This window comes from Condylura cristata, unplaced genomic scaffold, assembly GCF_000260355.1.
Source record: "Condylura cristata isolate star-nosed mole 26May11 unplaced genomic scaffold, ConCri1.0 scaffold00033, whole genome shotgun sequence".
Lineage (NCBI taxonomy): Eukaryota > Metazoa > Chordata > Mammalia > Eulipotyphla > Talpidae > Condylura > Condylura cristata.
The window spans coordinates 11,427,257-11,442,567 of NW_004567134.1; the positions used below are offsets into that span (position 1 = coordinate 11,427,257).

Below are 15,311 nucleotides of genomic sequence, written 5' to 3' on the forward strand. Positions count from 1 at the left end.
TCCAGCCTCAGGCCCAACTTGCCTCCTGGAAGACTTCTGTCCTAGGTGACACAGCCAGTGTCCCAAGAGGATTGGCCACGAGGAGTACCCACCTCTCTTTCTGCCCATCATTCTCTTAGGGCAGAGACCAGCCTGCCCACTCCCTCCACCAGGGTCCACGCTGCTGCCCACGACACGGTACACCCTTTTGGTCAAGCCTTTATTTCCCTATCTTTTTCTCTGGACCCTCCAAGTTCAGGGCCTGGGCAGGTCCCTCCGATTGCCCAGAGCCGGGTGCTGCACAGACAAACACATTGTCCGACGACTGAGGCACAGCCTCTGGGATTAACGCGAGGCGGACAGGGCGACTGGCAAAACCCTGCTCCCCTTGGCAGGGGCCTGGCGGACGCCTGGCTCAGTCAGTCTCGTGGCACTGAACGGCTCCTGGAGTCTGTTCTGTGACTTCCCAGTGGCCCCCTGGGCCCAGGCAGCTCTTGCCTGAGTTAGGGACAGCGTGGTACCTCCAGGGCGCGTACACAGCACAGCTCCCGAGACCGCATGCTGCAGGTGTGCGGGGAAGGTGACGAGGGTGGGGGCGAGGGGAGGAGGCCACGGCGGGTGGGGGACGGCGGCCGGCTTGGGCCTGGGCTCTGGCTCACTGCCGCAAGGCCTGCTGGAGCATCTGCTCATCCACCACCTCCTGCGGGAGCGTCACCACCAAGCCCTTGTTCTCCTGCATGGTCTGGCGGATGATCTCGTAGGCCTTGCGGTTCCCAGACCAGCAACGCCGGGCCACCTGGCAGCAGGCGGGGAGAGGGCAGTGGGCTCGGGCCGGCACCAGCCTCACCCCGTTTCCAGCATCAACGGAGAAGACAGTGTGGGCAGCCTTTGCGGGCCCCAAAGCCCCGGCCCCTCCGCCTCAGGGGCTCTGGCCAGCACGCTCCGCCGCCCCCACTCGCCTCCCCCTCTTCTTGGCCAGACTACGGACAAGCGCTTTCCCCCTGGAAGTCGCCATCCTCCCAGCCCTCCTCCCCATCTTCACGCACAGGCGCCAGGCCAGGTACCCAGAAGACAGCCTCAGCACCCCTCGGCTCCCTCCTCAGACCCCACCCTGCCTGCAGTGCGCCCTGCAGAGTGTCCCTGCAGGGCGCTTCCTCGGGCCACCTGGCCCCGCTGTCCCCCAGGGTCACAGCCACGGCACCTGCTACCTGCTTGCTGCCGGCTTGCCAACCCAGCCCTCACCCCCCCACCCCACTGCCAGGGAGATCCTCGTGACTCACCCCCTCCATTCTGGGCCCCGCCTGGGTACCCCTCCGTCACCCTGTGTCAAAACTTCGGGCCGCTGTACTGGGCTCCCCAAGGCCCCCCCTCCCCCATTTCACAGGCACATGCACATCGCCCTCCCCAGGAGCCCTGCCCTCCCGCCTCTGCCGCTTCCCCTCCCGGCTGCCCATGTGGGCCCCGGCACACACGCGTCACGTGTAGCTGCACCCCCAGAGGCAGCTCTGCTGTGAGACGCCCACCCTCCCTGTGCCTCCCCAGAATGTGGAAAGACACTTTCCAAGGTGGCCCCTCTGCACCAAAGTGGGGGTGCTCTTGCTGGGAAGAATAGGCCTCCCTTCCTGTGTGACAAGGGGTTGATGGAGGTGCAGGGCCAGAGGCGGGGAGGTGAGTGGACATGAAGAAGCCTCTGGACAAAGCCCTGGAGAGAAGGGGGCATCCGCCAAGGAGGCGTGAACAGGCAGGAGAGCTGCAGCAGGGGCCCCCCACGTTTTCTGGGGAAGAAGGGGCCAGAGCGCTGGCTCAGTCCACAGTCTGAAGGGACAGAGAGGGACCATGACGAGGGCAGAGGCCGGGCGACTTACTCCGTTGGACACGTCCCAGCCAAGCATCATCCTGGCTTTCTGCTCGGCCTCCTGGCTCCCGTCCAGCACAAGGCCAAATCCCCCGTTGATCACTTCGCCCCTGCAAGATGCAAAGGCCACTCGGGTCACTCCTGGGCCCTAGCTCCGCGAGGTTCCATGCTGAGGGTCCTTCTCACCCAGAGAAGGTGAGATGCCAGGGACCAGGGGCTGCCCTGTTCCTCTCCACCTTGGCTCTGTAGCCCCTTGGCAGCCGGCTAGCCTGTTGGGTCTGCACCGGGTTCCCCCAGTCAATCCTGCTCCCCCATCTCCTTTTCCTGCCTTTTGTACACTCCTAACTCCTCCTGTGCATCCGCCTCCTGGAGCAACAAGCCAGCACTGATGCAAAGAACAAAGTTCAAAGGCAACACGCACCCAGTGCCCGCACGTTTTAAAAATCCAGAACAGCCCAAGAATGCCTGCAAATCCAAAAGAACAAGCACAAGATTCAAAAACAAAAACCTGGCCGGGAGCAAGTTGAAACTAAACAAGGATCTGTTGCCCCGCCAGCCTGGCAGTTCCCATGCTAAAACTGAGATAATAGCCAGTGTTACCGAGGTCATGCAAGTTGGAGCTTTTATTTAGGAAAACTGGTGGTGGCCTTCTGAGTTTAAAACGTCCACCTGTTTGGAACCTGTGATGGTAACTGGCATGCACGTGATAAAGGGTAATGTTTACGGGAGGTGTGCCACATCCTTACAAGTGTCTGCTGGTGGGTAACTAGCATGTGCATTTTGGCCAGCGGCCCTAGATTTCTGCAAAGTCTGAACAAAGCTGCTGATCCTCTCTGGGTCACCCTGGTGGATGTGGTGGTGATCAGATGAGCCACAGCTTTCTCAGGCATTCTACCGGCGGTGGCTATTAGTCATTCACGTCACCACCACCTGCCCAGGGAGCAGCTGCTTTAACAATGACCCTTTTGTCCATGAGAAAGCTCAGCAAACTTAATGTGGGCGGACTTACTGACTTCAGAATCCACACTCCCAATCTTGCCAGAAAGTGAAGAGATTCCCTGCTACATGGGAGGGGTGGGGAGCTGTGTGCGTGATGGAGAGCGCATTCTGAGCCCCTGCTCCAGAGGGGGGTCCTCAGGCATCTCCAGGGAGGTGCAGGGATGCTGGGCTCTACCTCACGCCCAGCTGTGGAGGTAGAACATGGAGTTTAACAAGCCGACTGAGTTGTGGGGGCTTTCTGGGCTCACTGAAGTGTGAGACGTGCTCTCAGACATTGCTGAGCACGAGAAAAGTGTCTGTGTCTGGATAAAGACAGCAGATGGATATAGGGAATATCTGATAGTTTCGCTATGAGCATTTTCGACACACAACTCATTGGCTGTGAGGCAATTTTGTCATAAAAGAGAAAAAGAACTACCTGGCTGACGGCTTCATTTCTCCACGGATGAAACGAGAAACCAGTTCCTTGCACAATGTTACTGTCTTCACACACACAGCCCTGTCTTTATACTCTGTATGCTTCGAGTGTCTATGAGTGAGTGGGAGACTTGGGGGTAGCCAAGGATGGCACCCACAAAAGAAAACCAGTTCTCTGCACTGAACGCCGTACCTCAGCACACCTTCTCCAATGTACTTAAATATTCTCTATGTTGTCTCCTTTGTTTTGCCACTACTTTTTAACACGTTTCGGGATACTCTTCTGCATGTCCATCTTTTAATTGTTTGTTCTTTTCTCTTTTACAGCAAAATTGCCTTCATGGTTAATAAGGATGCCAAGAATATGTTCACAGGTTAAAATGCTTGCTGGAAACCATCTAGAGTTGATACTCTACTAATTCCTCAATGACATGAGCCCCCAGGCTTGATCTGGTGTGAGGACAGAGGCAGAGAGGAGGATGAAAGCATGGACATGAAAACCAGGATTTTTTTAAGGAAAAGGCTCAATACCAAACACTCAGCTCCCAGAACTGACTGACGTCTCCCTGTAAGCACAGGGGAACAGGAAGGGCTCCTGAGTGCTCCAGCCAATCTGAGACACAAGACCGACCGCTGACCTCTCCCACACTGGGCCCCTGATCCAGAAGCCATGAGGCTGCGGCCAGCCTGCCCACTCCCTCTCAAAACATGGAGAGACCCTGAGCAGGCAAACCAGCGGCCAGGAGACAGCGGCAGAGGGAGGGGTAAGTGATCACCTGCAGCTGACCCAGCTTGTCTAGTCCCTAAACATAAGGGGCCGCCAAAGAGGCACCTATAATAACAATATGAAGGATGGAAAGCAAACAGTGGGGGTGCTTCTAATTTAGAAACGTGTGTTTATGTGCACTGAAAGAAACATAGCTGAAGAGTTAGCACCGCTTTCCTCTGGGAGTACTGATAGTCGTGGGACAGATTTTTTCCTGCTGATTTTTGTGGTAAGCCTCGAAGAAGTATCTGATGGGTTGAATTACACGCGTGCATAAGTCGAATTCCAAGGTGACCTTGAGGCACTCTCCCAACAGAGCCCTGAGGACAGCCAGACAAAGCCCCAGGGTACCAGCATCTTGCCAGCCTGTTGAGCCCCCCACAGAGCCTGGCGTGGGGGTGGCGTGGGATGAGAGCACGCGAGAATTCACGAAGAGCGTTCCCTTTCTCAGGAGTCCTGTGCGCAGTGGGTCAACAGCCAGCAATGTCCCCCATGAAGCCCATGTGCCCTGCACCCAGGCCCTTGGGTCAAGCCCTGTTTCCCGGGCTGCCCTGTGCTGCCTTTTCTTGCCTTCTGTTGGCCAGCTGACCATGATGTGTGGATCCCGGGAGACAACAGATGGAGTCAAGATCTCGTCTTGAGTCTGTCACCACCTCTGTGGCCTTGGGCAAGTTACTCGCCTCCTCAGACTTATCCTTTCTTCACCTCTAGGACCAACTGGCCTGGAAGCACTAGTTTCTCAAGAACCAGGCCTTCTTCTCTGTTTTACCCAGCTGGTGCATCAGAAAGGACACAGGCTTCTGTCACCTCTTCCACTAATTAGAGCCATCTGACTGTGCTGCAGCTCGGAATTCTGGCCTGGAAGGGCGCAAGGCCAGCCCAGCCCATTGGAATGATCTAGGAAGCCGAGTGCCGGAAGAGTTGGCTCTGAAGGGCAAGGCCAGGTGTGATTCAGCCAAAACAGCTTCGAGGTCAGTTCAGAGATGGCCAGGCCTGGGCAGCTGTCTCCACTGAAGCCACAGCGGCTCCTGCTGCTCAGGGCCCCCAGGACTCTGGCTTGGGCTGGGAGTGTCCCCGGGTAACCTGGGCAGAGGCTGACTGACAGCAGGTGTGGCTGGATAACTTCCCATACCTGTGTCTTTATTTCTGAAATGATTTTCCTTCTAAGACTAGGTGAGAGGATGGAGTCAAGAAGATTAGCAGAAGTTTGCCATCAGATCCATGTACCATAAATATTGTGCATTCATTCTTAGCATTGGGTGTGATATTTCAGTTTGTAATGAGAAATGTGTATTTGGTCTTCATCCCTGTTTCTGGAAAAGTACTCCCAGAAAAGTACTCTTGGGATTTTTTAGTGATGGAGCAATAATTAAGTGAATGAGCTTCCTTTTGGATTCCACTTAAAGACCAGGACTGGTTGCCAGGGGAACCAACCTGTGACTTAAGTTTTGAATTTCCTAGGGTCCCTCTTGCCCCACTTCCTGTATGGGGAGGGAGGCGAGAGGTTGAATTGATCATCAATGATCAGTGTTTACTTAACTGTGCTTGCGTAATGAAGCCACCATACAAACCCCAAAAAAAGGGGGGCTTGGGGCCCTCCCTGGTGGCACAGCGGGTTAAAGCACTACACTAAGAAGCTGAAACCAGTTCCGCATGAGTTCGATCCCCGCCTGCCCCGGAGGTGGCCACATGGCGCGGCAGACCTCTCCTGGCCCGCTGCTCCCCTCAGCAGTGTACTTCGTTGATCTGCCTGTTCTGCTCCCTGCTCTGTTCACCACCCCTGCACGTCTGTCCTGCACCCCAGTTCTGTATGAATAAATAAATCTTAAAAAAAAAAAAAGGGGGTGGGGCTTGGACAGCTTCCTGGATGGTGAGCCAGAGGACCGATCTCCAACTCCATCAGGACAGCAATTCCTTTGTTGGGGGTCTCACCCCTTTATCTCGTCATCCGGCTATTGATTCTCATCCCTCAATAGCCTTTGTAATGAACCATAGTCGAGAGAAAATAGGTTTCCTGAGCTCTGTGAGCTGCTCTAGCAAATTAATGGCACTGCAGAGGGCGTGGTGGGAACCTCTGATTTATCAGACTGCCTGGACAAGGGAAGAGGTGGGCAGTGTTGGGAGAATGAGCCCATTTTCCCAGTGGACCCGACTCCCGCTGGGTGGTTAGTTTCGGGATTCAGTTGGATTGTAGTTCACCCAGTCCATGTCTAAAATTGGTTGGAGGTGTGGGGCAACTCCCACATGTTTGGAATTGGGGTGAAGAATTACAAGGGGCATCTTCACTACAGATTTGCAACTGTCAGCTGGAGTGAGACCTCCCAGAACCCCCAATTTCCTTGTGGTGCAGACAGGGACACCTGGCAGGAGCAGAGCTGTAAGTCTGGCACCCGGGGGGAGCCCAGAACCCACTCTCCCACCTTGCGGCCCAGCCACCTGGGAACCCCAGCGGCGATGGAAGACCTGGGCCAGACAGTGCTCTGTGAATTCCCCACACAACACCTGCCCCATGTTTATGTCACTATGGGAACCCTCACAAGGGGCGGTCACTGTGCTGATAGCACCTACCTGTGGAACAGGTGCGATCCCAAGAGTGCGAGGTGCCTCCCAGGCCTCCACAGGCTCTCCCTCACATGAAGAACACGGCACAGCAAGCCACTAGCAGGGGTCCCTCAAGACTTCACAGGAGCCCCAAATCGTACCACCCAGTTCTCCAAATCCTTCTTACCAGCCAACACCTCCACCATTGTGAAGAGACACCCAGGTGGCTCCACGAAACGCATCTCCCACGAAGTTCTGCACGGCCATGTCTGCAGAAACAGAGCCCACTGGTCATTCCCTGAGGGAGGGCTCAGAGGGGCAGGCCGGGTGAGGCGGGGGGACAGTGGGCGTCAGCTGGCCCTACTGGCTGAGGTGGCCACTGAGGCCCGAAGGACAGGTAGGAAACCGAGGACAGGAGGCTGTGGAGGGCTTTCGCCCTTCCTGCGGGGCTGAGCAGACAAAGCAACGTACAGATCCAGACCAAGGTCCATGGCTACCTACCTTACCCTCTCCTGGGGAGGCACTCTCTGGTACTGAATGCAGATAAAGCGCCCGCAAGAACAAAGACTTAAAGGGGGTAGGCCTGTTTCCTCCTGGGCACTCTATGCCCAGCCTGTCAGCACATCACCATGACTAACTGAACCAATCAGTTCACTTTTAAATAAAACCCAGATCCACCCTTTACAAGGGCTTGTAAAAGCACCGTCTGCCTCACCTGCGCAGAAGGCAGAGCCGTCGTAGATATTGGAGGTCTCCCGGAAGGGGCTGTCTGTGCCACTCACATCGTGGTGGTCTCTGCTCAGGACCACGGGTGCCTGCGTGTGATAAAAAAGCCAAGGGTGTGCATGGAGGGCAGAGGTCAAGGGCCAGGGCACCCCAGAAGTCCTATGGACACCTCCCCTTCTTCAGCAAGAGGGAGCGCAGACGTTCTGAAGTTTAGCTACACGTTCTACTGCTCTGGCATTTCCTACACGCCCAGGAGCTCATCTCCCTGATAGCAGATGGGGTGGTGGGGACCCCATGAACGGCCCAAACCTTCAGTCACCAGACCGGTTCCCTGGTGACTAGCCCTGGTCATTCAGTGGTGTCCCAAGGGAACCACAACGATGTGTCCGGACACTTACAGCCATTTCCATGTGTGGGTGTAAGAACCAAGGCCCAGAGAGGACAAGAGACTCCCTTGGCGTCACACAGCAGTATGCCACAGGCAGGGATTTTGACCCCACGTGGTACACTAGACACCAGCGGCCAGGAGCCACCTCCTCACCTTTGCCCTGACCTGCCTGTCCGAGGGATTTCCAGCACCTTCCAGAGACTCGGGCATAGTTTTACTTAAGCCAGCAGCTCAGAAGGGCCTGCGCTGGCCACTGCTCAACCCTACCTGTCCCCTTGGTTCCTCGCCTTCTGAAATGCCCTCGGAATGTGTACCTTTAGCGGTACATCATCAGTTTCCCTTTGCTAGGAATGCCAGGTGGAGATCTGCCTGGCGTGATCTCTTAGAGCACACCTGGGCAGCGGAGGCCTTAGGGTAAGTGTTGTCGAATGAAGGAAGGAAAGAGCAGTGGACGGATTACAGTGTCCAGCTCTCTGGCTACTGGCGACTGCAGCTTGGATGGGGGCGAGCCCAGATGTCTGGCTGGGCTGCTGCATGCCCGGGTGCTTTCTGCCCAGGCTGGGGCTGCTGTCCCCAGAGGACAGGCCTCAGAGCCCCTGTCCTAGTGATCACCTCCCGCCCCAGGTCTGGCCATGGGGCAGGGCAGTGCCGGCACCCCCCCTGCCCCCCCCACAGGCCCTGACCTTGATCTTCCCACAGGCGATGGCTTGGTTGAAGGCCACAGCGATGGCTACTCGGCCTTTCTGGTCTGAGTACAGAATCCTTGCCTGGGAGCCCACCACCTGCGGGGAGAAGGGGCAGAGACAGGTACTCGGCAGCCTGTGAGATGCAACGGCACACAGGTGCCATGCTCCACCGATGCCATGCTCCAGCTGGTGTCGAGAGGCCCAGGACAAGCTTCAAGAGGGCCCTGACTTCTCTGTCCTGTGGCCTGTGAGTGAGACCAGTGATGCCGCCTAAGCCGTCCCCCAGGGATGTGCACAGAGACAGGGACTGCCCAGGCATGGCTGCAGGCATGCAGCACCTCACGGCTGGGTGGGTGGCCCAGGGCGCAGCCCCGCCCCGGCCAGGCCGCACTCACCAGCCGGTGCCTGGCAGCCTCCCGGATCCAGCGGATGTTGTCCGCATACTGCATCTTCACGGCCGGGTTCACTGCAGGGAGGCAGGAGGCGGGAGTCAGAGGCGCCACAGCCCCTGGACTATGAACAAGCAGCAGCTGCCAAAGGACCCTCACAGAGAGCCGGGAGAGGCCACCCCTGAACCGGAGAGCTGCAGAGACAGGGTGCCGCAGGTCCCGCGAGTTTCACAGGTAGCTGTTTGGTGTTGTCCCCGAGGTGACAGGTCACATCCACACGTGAGGTGGAACTGCGGGCACACGAGGCTGCAGCGGGGAGACCCGGAGGCCCCCACCATCCGCAGGGACAGGCAGAACCCGTGACAGCTGTGTCCGTGTCACCACAGCAACTGGGGGCGGCGGGACAAGAAGACGGGCCTGGCCGAGGTGGGCAGCAGGACAGCACATGCCACAGGGATCCGAGGTGCCGCCGGCCGGGGGCTGGCGTGTGGCATTTAGCTTGGGGGTCTGCCCACTCCGCAAGCTTCTCCCCGCCTCATCACCTCCATAGGCGATGGCCTCCTCCAGCACAGATGTGGCCAGCTGATCCGTGACCGCCAGGTCCTGGGGGTCCCCCGATGTGCACACCCAGCGGAAGGGCCCAAATCCCTGGGAGAATATGTCCCTGCCAGGACAGAACGCCACATGACCTTGGGGCATTCTGGGGGGCTGTACCCCAGCTAGGAAGGGATAGGAGGGAGCCTTGGGGACTTGGCCACGTTTGCCCAGGTGAACTGGCCCCTCTGGGTGACCAAGCTCTAGGGCGGTCAGCTCCCACAGAGGGCTGGGTCCTCCCTGGGGTGCCATACTCCCCCAACCCAGCAGGGCCCTCCCTTGGCTGTCCCCTGCGCCGTGGCTGACGGCCCAGCCCCTTGGTTCAGCCTCCCTGTCCACAACAGCCTGTGGAAGACGCTGCCCCCTCCCTCCCCGGTGGCATTCTGCGTGCAGGGAGTCTCCCCAAAGCACTGCGAGGCGTCCCCACCCCTGCTCACACTCAGGCTTGGCCCTCAAGCCTCCACCCTCAGCCTGAGTGCCCTCTCTGACCTCCACATCTCCAGACTTGTCCTGGGCCCCGGCTCCCTCAGACCTGCCCATGCGACTGGCCAGTCGGCTCCGAGCCACCTGGGCCACCCATGCGAGGCTCACGACAGTGACCTGGGCGTGGCAGCTCAGGACACAGCACTCAGGGTCAAGGACACGTGACAGTTGGGGTGTTCGCCGGGAAGTGACCTCCACTTCAGGTCCTCCCCCAAGCCTCTGTGGAAGCCCCGCAGAAAATCCCGGCTCCCTCTCACCCCAGTTTTGTCAGAAATTCGAGACCCACATGCGGGTGTCAGTGTGTGGCTTCAGCGTGGTCAGAAGACAGGACACGGCTTTTCCAGCCCGAACGCCCAGGACCTGGACGCTGGAAGGAGCCCCTCACTCACCCCATAATGTGCTGGACGTAGGAGGGGTAGCGGAACTCTGTCTTGTTGGCTCCTCTCTTCTCCACGTCAGCGCCTGTGGACAGAGCCCCGCACAAGTCACCGGGAGGGCCGGGCCACGCCTGTCCCTGTGCCTGGCTGGCCAGCCAGGCGGCGACTTAACGGGCCCAGGGAGACTGGGAAAGGGCTCTGCTGAGACAGAGGAGCATCAGCAAGGCCTCCTTTTAGGTGAAAGGAGAGAAAGCACGGGGCAGCCACCCCCTGCACAGAAGGCACCAGCAGGCACCTCCCGGGGGGGGGGGTGTGCAGGGATACGGGAAGAGGCTTCCCTGCACCTTCACATCTTCTGGGTGCTACATTCTGTGCACGAATCACCTGCTGTTCAAAAGAGAAACTGCATTTTCCGACAGCACCTGAGTTCCTTGCCAAGTCATGGCCCTACTCTTTATATGTGCTTTGCTCAGGGAGCCAATGGGGAAACTGAGGCCAAGAAGGGAAAGCCCTGGCCGAAGGTTCAGTTTGCAGAGGACGACAGCTGTGGCCCCATCTCCCCTGCGCACTCATGGGGACCTCCCTCCCTCAGAAGCTACGCCCCAGCTGGAGAGAAGGACACTTGCTGGCACTCGCCCTCCCTATCTGGTCTGAGGCTGCCCACCCCCCTCTGCACCCCTCCCTCCCTGCCTCCTCCTCTCACCTGCTCGCTGGGCCTCCAAGAGGAAGGCATTGCCGTAATCCCAAAAGAAGAACTTCTCCTCGGCCAACCTGTTGATGGCTGAGACTTGCCTCCTCAGGCTGCAATAGCCAGAGGTCAGCGGTCACCAGAGCGGCCTCCAGCCCGGCCTCCTGCCCCCCGGCTGTCACCCCCGTGGAACTCAGCCACCTCCATTACCTGGAGCGCCTGCTCCCGCCCGCCTCTCCCCACCCGGGGCCCCTGCCAAGTCTAAGTCCTCTCCAGGGTCCGTGCCTGCCGGCAGCTGCCTCAGCAAGCCCCGGCTGGGTGCAGGAGCCACAGAGGCACCAGGGCACAGCACCCAGGCCTGGGCTTGCATGCCCTCCTGCCAGAAGGCTTTTCAGGCTTGTGCTGTGCGCACTGGCCTGGCATCAGTGCGTATTCAGAATTGCTTGGGTGTCTGACAAATATCACTCCAGTTTGTCCCCAACCCTCCCATGAGGCAAATGTACCATGACCCCTCGGACAGAGCGGGACACAGAGGTCTGGGAGAGTGAGGGCCTCGCAGCCGGCCACACTGCGGGCCACTGCAGAGCTGGAGCAGCCAGAGCTGCCTGACTGAGGCTTCTGGGCCTCTCCCCTCCCCCACCAACCCCAGGGCCTGCGTTACCTTTCCTGGACCAGGCCCTTGAAGGCAGCAGGGTCAGACGCCATGAGGCTCTGGGCCTCTGTGAAGCCCAGCTGCACGGGGTAGTAGCCACCGTTGAATGGGTTGTGGCAGGATGTCTGGTCAGACCCGAGGTCCACCAAGAGCTCCCCCGTCGCGTCCAGTTCGTGGACCAGGCGCTCCCTGGGGAAGCCTCTGCACTGTCAGTTGAAGGCGGCACCCTCTGGCCCAGCTGGGATGGGGGCACAGCACATGCCCAGCCCACCCTCTGCCCACCCTGCCCCTGGAAAGCTGGAGGCTGCAGAGCCGGGCGGGAAGGAACTGGGCCAGGACCCGAGTGAAGGCCGGCCGCAGAGTCTCCAGGCTGCGCTTGAAGCTTCTTGTTCTGGGGGCCCCTGTCTTTCGTCAGGACTCTGAAGGGGAGCGTCACCCGGGGTCCCCAAGGCTGCCAATTCCCGGCCCCCCACTTACCAAAGATCCACCACATTGCCATGGTAACCGAGGCTGAGCACCTCCTTCTTCTTCCTTGCTTCCCTAGGGAGACACAAGAGCCGCAGGGATGGTCCCCTCACCTGCCGAGATGCCCGCCCCACCCCAGCAGGTGGCCAGGAGGCTGCCCAGGGGCGCAGAGGCAGAGGCTGAGGCCGGGCCTCGGGGGACACAGAGGCGTAAAGAGAAACAGGCCCCAACTGGCTGACACGACAATGGGGCCACTTCCCGACTGGAAGAATTAGGGCTATTGCTGGTGAACGCCAACGGGATCTTTCTAGAATGTACTAGGTGATCCCAGAATTGTAGAAGTGTCTTTTATTTAGGAACATGAAAGCACTATTTGGACAGAAGCTCTGAACATGTTAGAATACTGATGGGCACGAGAGACACCAACAGGCAGCAGTGAGTGGGGGTGGGAGGGCGGCCCCTGCTGGAGGACACAGCTTGAGCTTGTGCCAAGGCCGAGCTTGGCAGAGAGATGCCAGCAGGGAGGTTAAGGGAGAAGAGAGGGGTGTGTGTGCTGTGTGTCCCCCACGCCTCTCGCTCGCCCGGAGTGGTGCCACCCCCGCCCAAGGGGCAGGCACTGAAGGAGCCAAGTGGGGTGGCCCCGCACCCCCCACCCTCGCCGCTCCCCATACCACTGCTCCCACGGCAGGTGTACCTGAGTCTTGCGATGCAGTGGTCCAGGCTGTCGGTCACTTCCATCAGCCAGCCTTGCTTGTGGCGCTTCATGAGGGCTGCTTTATCCACCTGGGGCCACCAGAAACAGGGTCGCCCAGTTGTATATCATCCTGAGTGGGTCACCTCCCCCAGAAGGTACTAGACGCCACAGAGGTCACCCACTTTTTAAAATCACCTATTTTATTGAGTTAAAATACACATTAAAAAATGGGCCATCTTCACCATTTTTCAGCATACAGACCAGGGGACGAAATACCTTCATGTTTCACAGCCATTACTACCATCCCTGCCCAGAGCGTGTACGTCTGAAACTCTATGGCAGTTAAGCACCCTCTCCCCTTTTCCCACTTCCCCCAGCCCTTGGCAAATAACATTCCATTTTCGGTCCTATAATTTTCACTACTTTAGGGAACTCACACACGTGGAATAACGTGGCATCTGTCACTTCAGGCTTATTTCACTCTGCACAATGTCCTTGAGGTTTGTGCAGGTGGTAGCAGGTATCAGAATTCCTTCCTTTTCAAGGCTGGGTAATATTCCACTGTGAGTGTAGGCCACATGTGGCTTATCCATTCATTCACCAGTGGACACTTAGTGGCTCCCATCTCTTGGATACTGTGAATAATGCTGTTGTGAACATGAGTGTTCACATTCCTCTCTGAGTCCCTGCTTTCAATTTTTCTGGGCAGATACCCAGGAATGGGATTGTTGTGTCATATGGTAATTCTACATTTAATTTTTTGAGGGGCTTCCATACTGTTTTCAACAGAGGCTGCGCCATTATACCTTCCCACCCACAGTCCACAGGGTTCCAATTCCTCCACATTCTGACCAACAACAGAGCACCCACTTTTATAACATAGGTCAGCGCAGACCCTCTGACTTCCCACATTCTTCCTGTTCAGGGTGACATTGTGCTCAGCCCCAGGAGGGAAAGCACTTCCAAGCTTATCACAACTCTCCTTTCTGCTGTTTCCACTATCCCTTGCAGATAAGAACCATCAGAACATCCATTTGGTCCAATATTGACCAATGGGTCTCTGAGACATTATTTTCCTGCTAAATTGGCTGTACTCCTTTCCCTCCTTCCTGCCATGAATGCAGATGAGATGGCTGGGGCTGAGGCAGCCATGTTGTATCCAGAGGGGAACAGAGACTCTAGAGATGTTGGCACTGACATCACTGAGTTGTGAACCAGTTGCTACTTTTGTGAGTTTCTGTAGTTGGGTTTTTGTTACCTGCAGCCAAATGACTCCTAATAAGTACAAGTATGCAGGACTCAGATTTAGTACAACTGAGTGCACCTCCCATTGGGGTGTATCAACAAAGCTTGTCTCAGAGCCTCTCACCTCTTTTCCCCGAGAAAGCTGCCTGGACACCCTCTGCCGACAGACAGCTCGTCTGTGCGCCCCTTGGTTGTGACCTGTCTGAGGGGGGTCTGTGTGCACTCAGTCGCCACTTAGTCTCCCCCAGCTACACACTAGGGACTAGGTGGGAGAAAGAGGTGCCCCCAAAAATCAGTTTGATGAGAGGTCAAGAGGCAGTGACCATGGACAGTGATGAGCACTTTGAAGGTAGGAGGCAAACACTTTGGGAACCATGTGGAGGGCAATGGAAGACCGGAGAGAGAAAAGTAGCCCTGTCCCCCTTCCCCCACCCACTGAGCTCACCTCTGCGATCACGCCGATGCACCCCACGATGGCTGCGGCCTTGGCCTGAGCCCCACTCATTCCGCCCAGCCCGGAGGTGACGAAGACCTTCCCGGCCAGATCCTCGACGCCCAGGTACCGACGTCCGGCATTCAGCACGGTGAGCTGCAGGGAAGGAGGCAGGTGCTGGCTGTGACTCCCAGCAGGGCTGCCTCCCCTCCCCGAGGCAGGGGTGGCCCCATCTCTCACCACTGTGCCGTGGACGATTCCCTGGGGACCGATATAGCAATAGCTGCCGGCAGTCATCTGGCCATACCTGATCACAGAGAAGGTACAAGGGCTCAATCTGGCCACGCACATTAGATGGCTTAAATTCCATTTTTTGATGGAAGAAACTATTCACCTATTATGCAGCCAACAAGAGTTAGTATCCAAAAAACTTTATTCAATTAAAAAATAAAAGCAATCTCATTCATAAATGGACAGCAGATCTGAATGGACAATTCACTAAAGAGCATATCCAGAAGGCCCATGGACCAAGGAAAATGTTCATCATCACTTTTAACAAGGCAGATGCAGGTCAGTACCACAATGAGATGTCATCTCACACCCCAGAGAGCGGCACGTGTCGAACAGACCCCCCAACAAGTACTGGGAGATGCAGGGAAACAGGACCCCCAGACAGTGCTGGTGGGAATGTAACCCAAGACGCCAGTTTGGAAGTGCAGGGATTTACCTAGGAAGAGCGCACGGGACTATGGTGAGGGCACACAAGTGAAGTGGTGGTGGGAAGTCCACGGGGATTACAACCGAGATGAAAAAAGGCACAAGATGAAGAATGATGTAATAAATAAATTAAGGGCCCTCCCTGGTGGCGCAGCGGGTTAAAGCACAGCACTGAGAAGCTAAAGCCACTTCTGCATGAGTTCGATTCCCGCCTGCC

General features: G+C 57.3%; 1 protein-coding gene across 2 annotated transcripts in view; it reads right to left on the minus strand.

Annotated features, from left to right (window-relative positions):
* Nucleotides 1–633: 633 nt before the first annotated feature.
* UROC1 (urocanate hydratase 1) overlaps nt 634–15,311 on the minus strand; it is a 20,830-nt gene continuing 6,152 nt past the window's right edge. The window contains exons 7-20 of one of the 2 annotated variants that reach the window (XM_004692198.2): nt 14,618–14,684; nt 14,390–14,533; nt 12,700–12,788; nt 12,018–12,080; nt 11,550–11,729; nt 10,904–11,001; nt 10,213–10,285; nt 9,289–9,410; nt 8,753–8,823; nt 8,355–8,453; nt 7,273–7,372; nt 6,745–6,826; nt 1,845–1,944; nt 634–775 (exon numbers count right to left, since the gene is read on the minus strand). In XM_004692198.2, the coding sequence (XP_004692255.1) occupies nt 635–775; nt 1,845–1,944; nt 6,745–6,826; nt 7,273–7,372; nt 8,355–8,453; nt 8,753–8,823; nt 9,289–9,410; nt 10,213–10,285; nt 10,904–11,001; nt 11,550–11,729; nt 12,018–12,080; nt 12,700–12,788; nt 14,390–14,533; nt 14,618–14,684 (1,429 nt within the window). In that variant the 3' untranslated portion in view covers nt 634. Of the gene's footprint in view, nt 776–1,844; nt 1,945–6,744; nt 6,827–7,272; nt 7,373–8,354; nt 8,454–8,752; nt 8,824–9,288; nt 9,411–10,212; nt 10,286–10,903; nt 11,002–11,549; nt 11,730–12,017; nt 12,160–12,622; nt 12,789–14,389; nt 14,534–14,617; nt 14,685–15,311 lie in introns of both variants that reach the window. The other variant, XM_012732118.1, reaches the window with a different exon arrangement.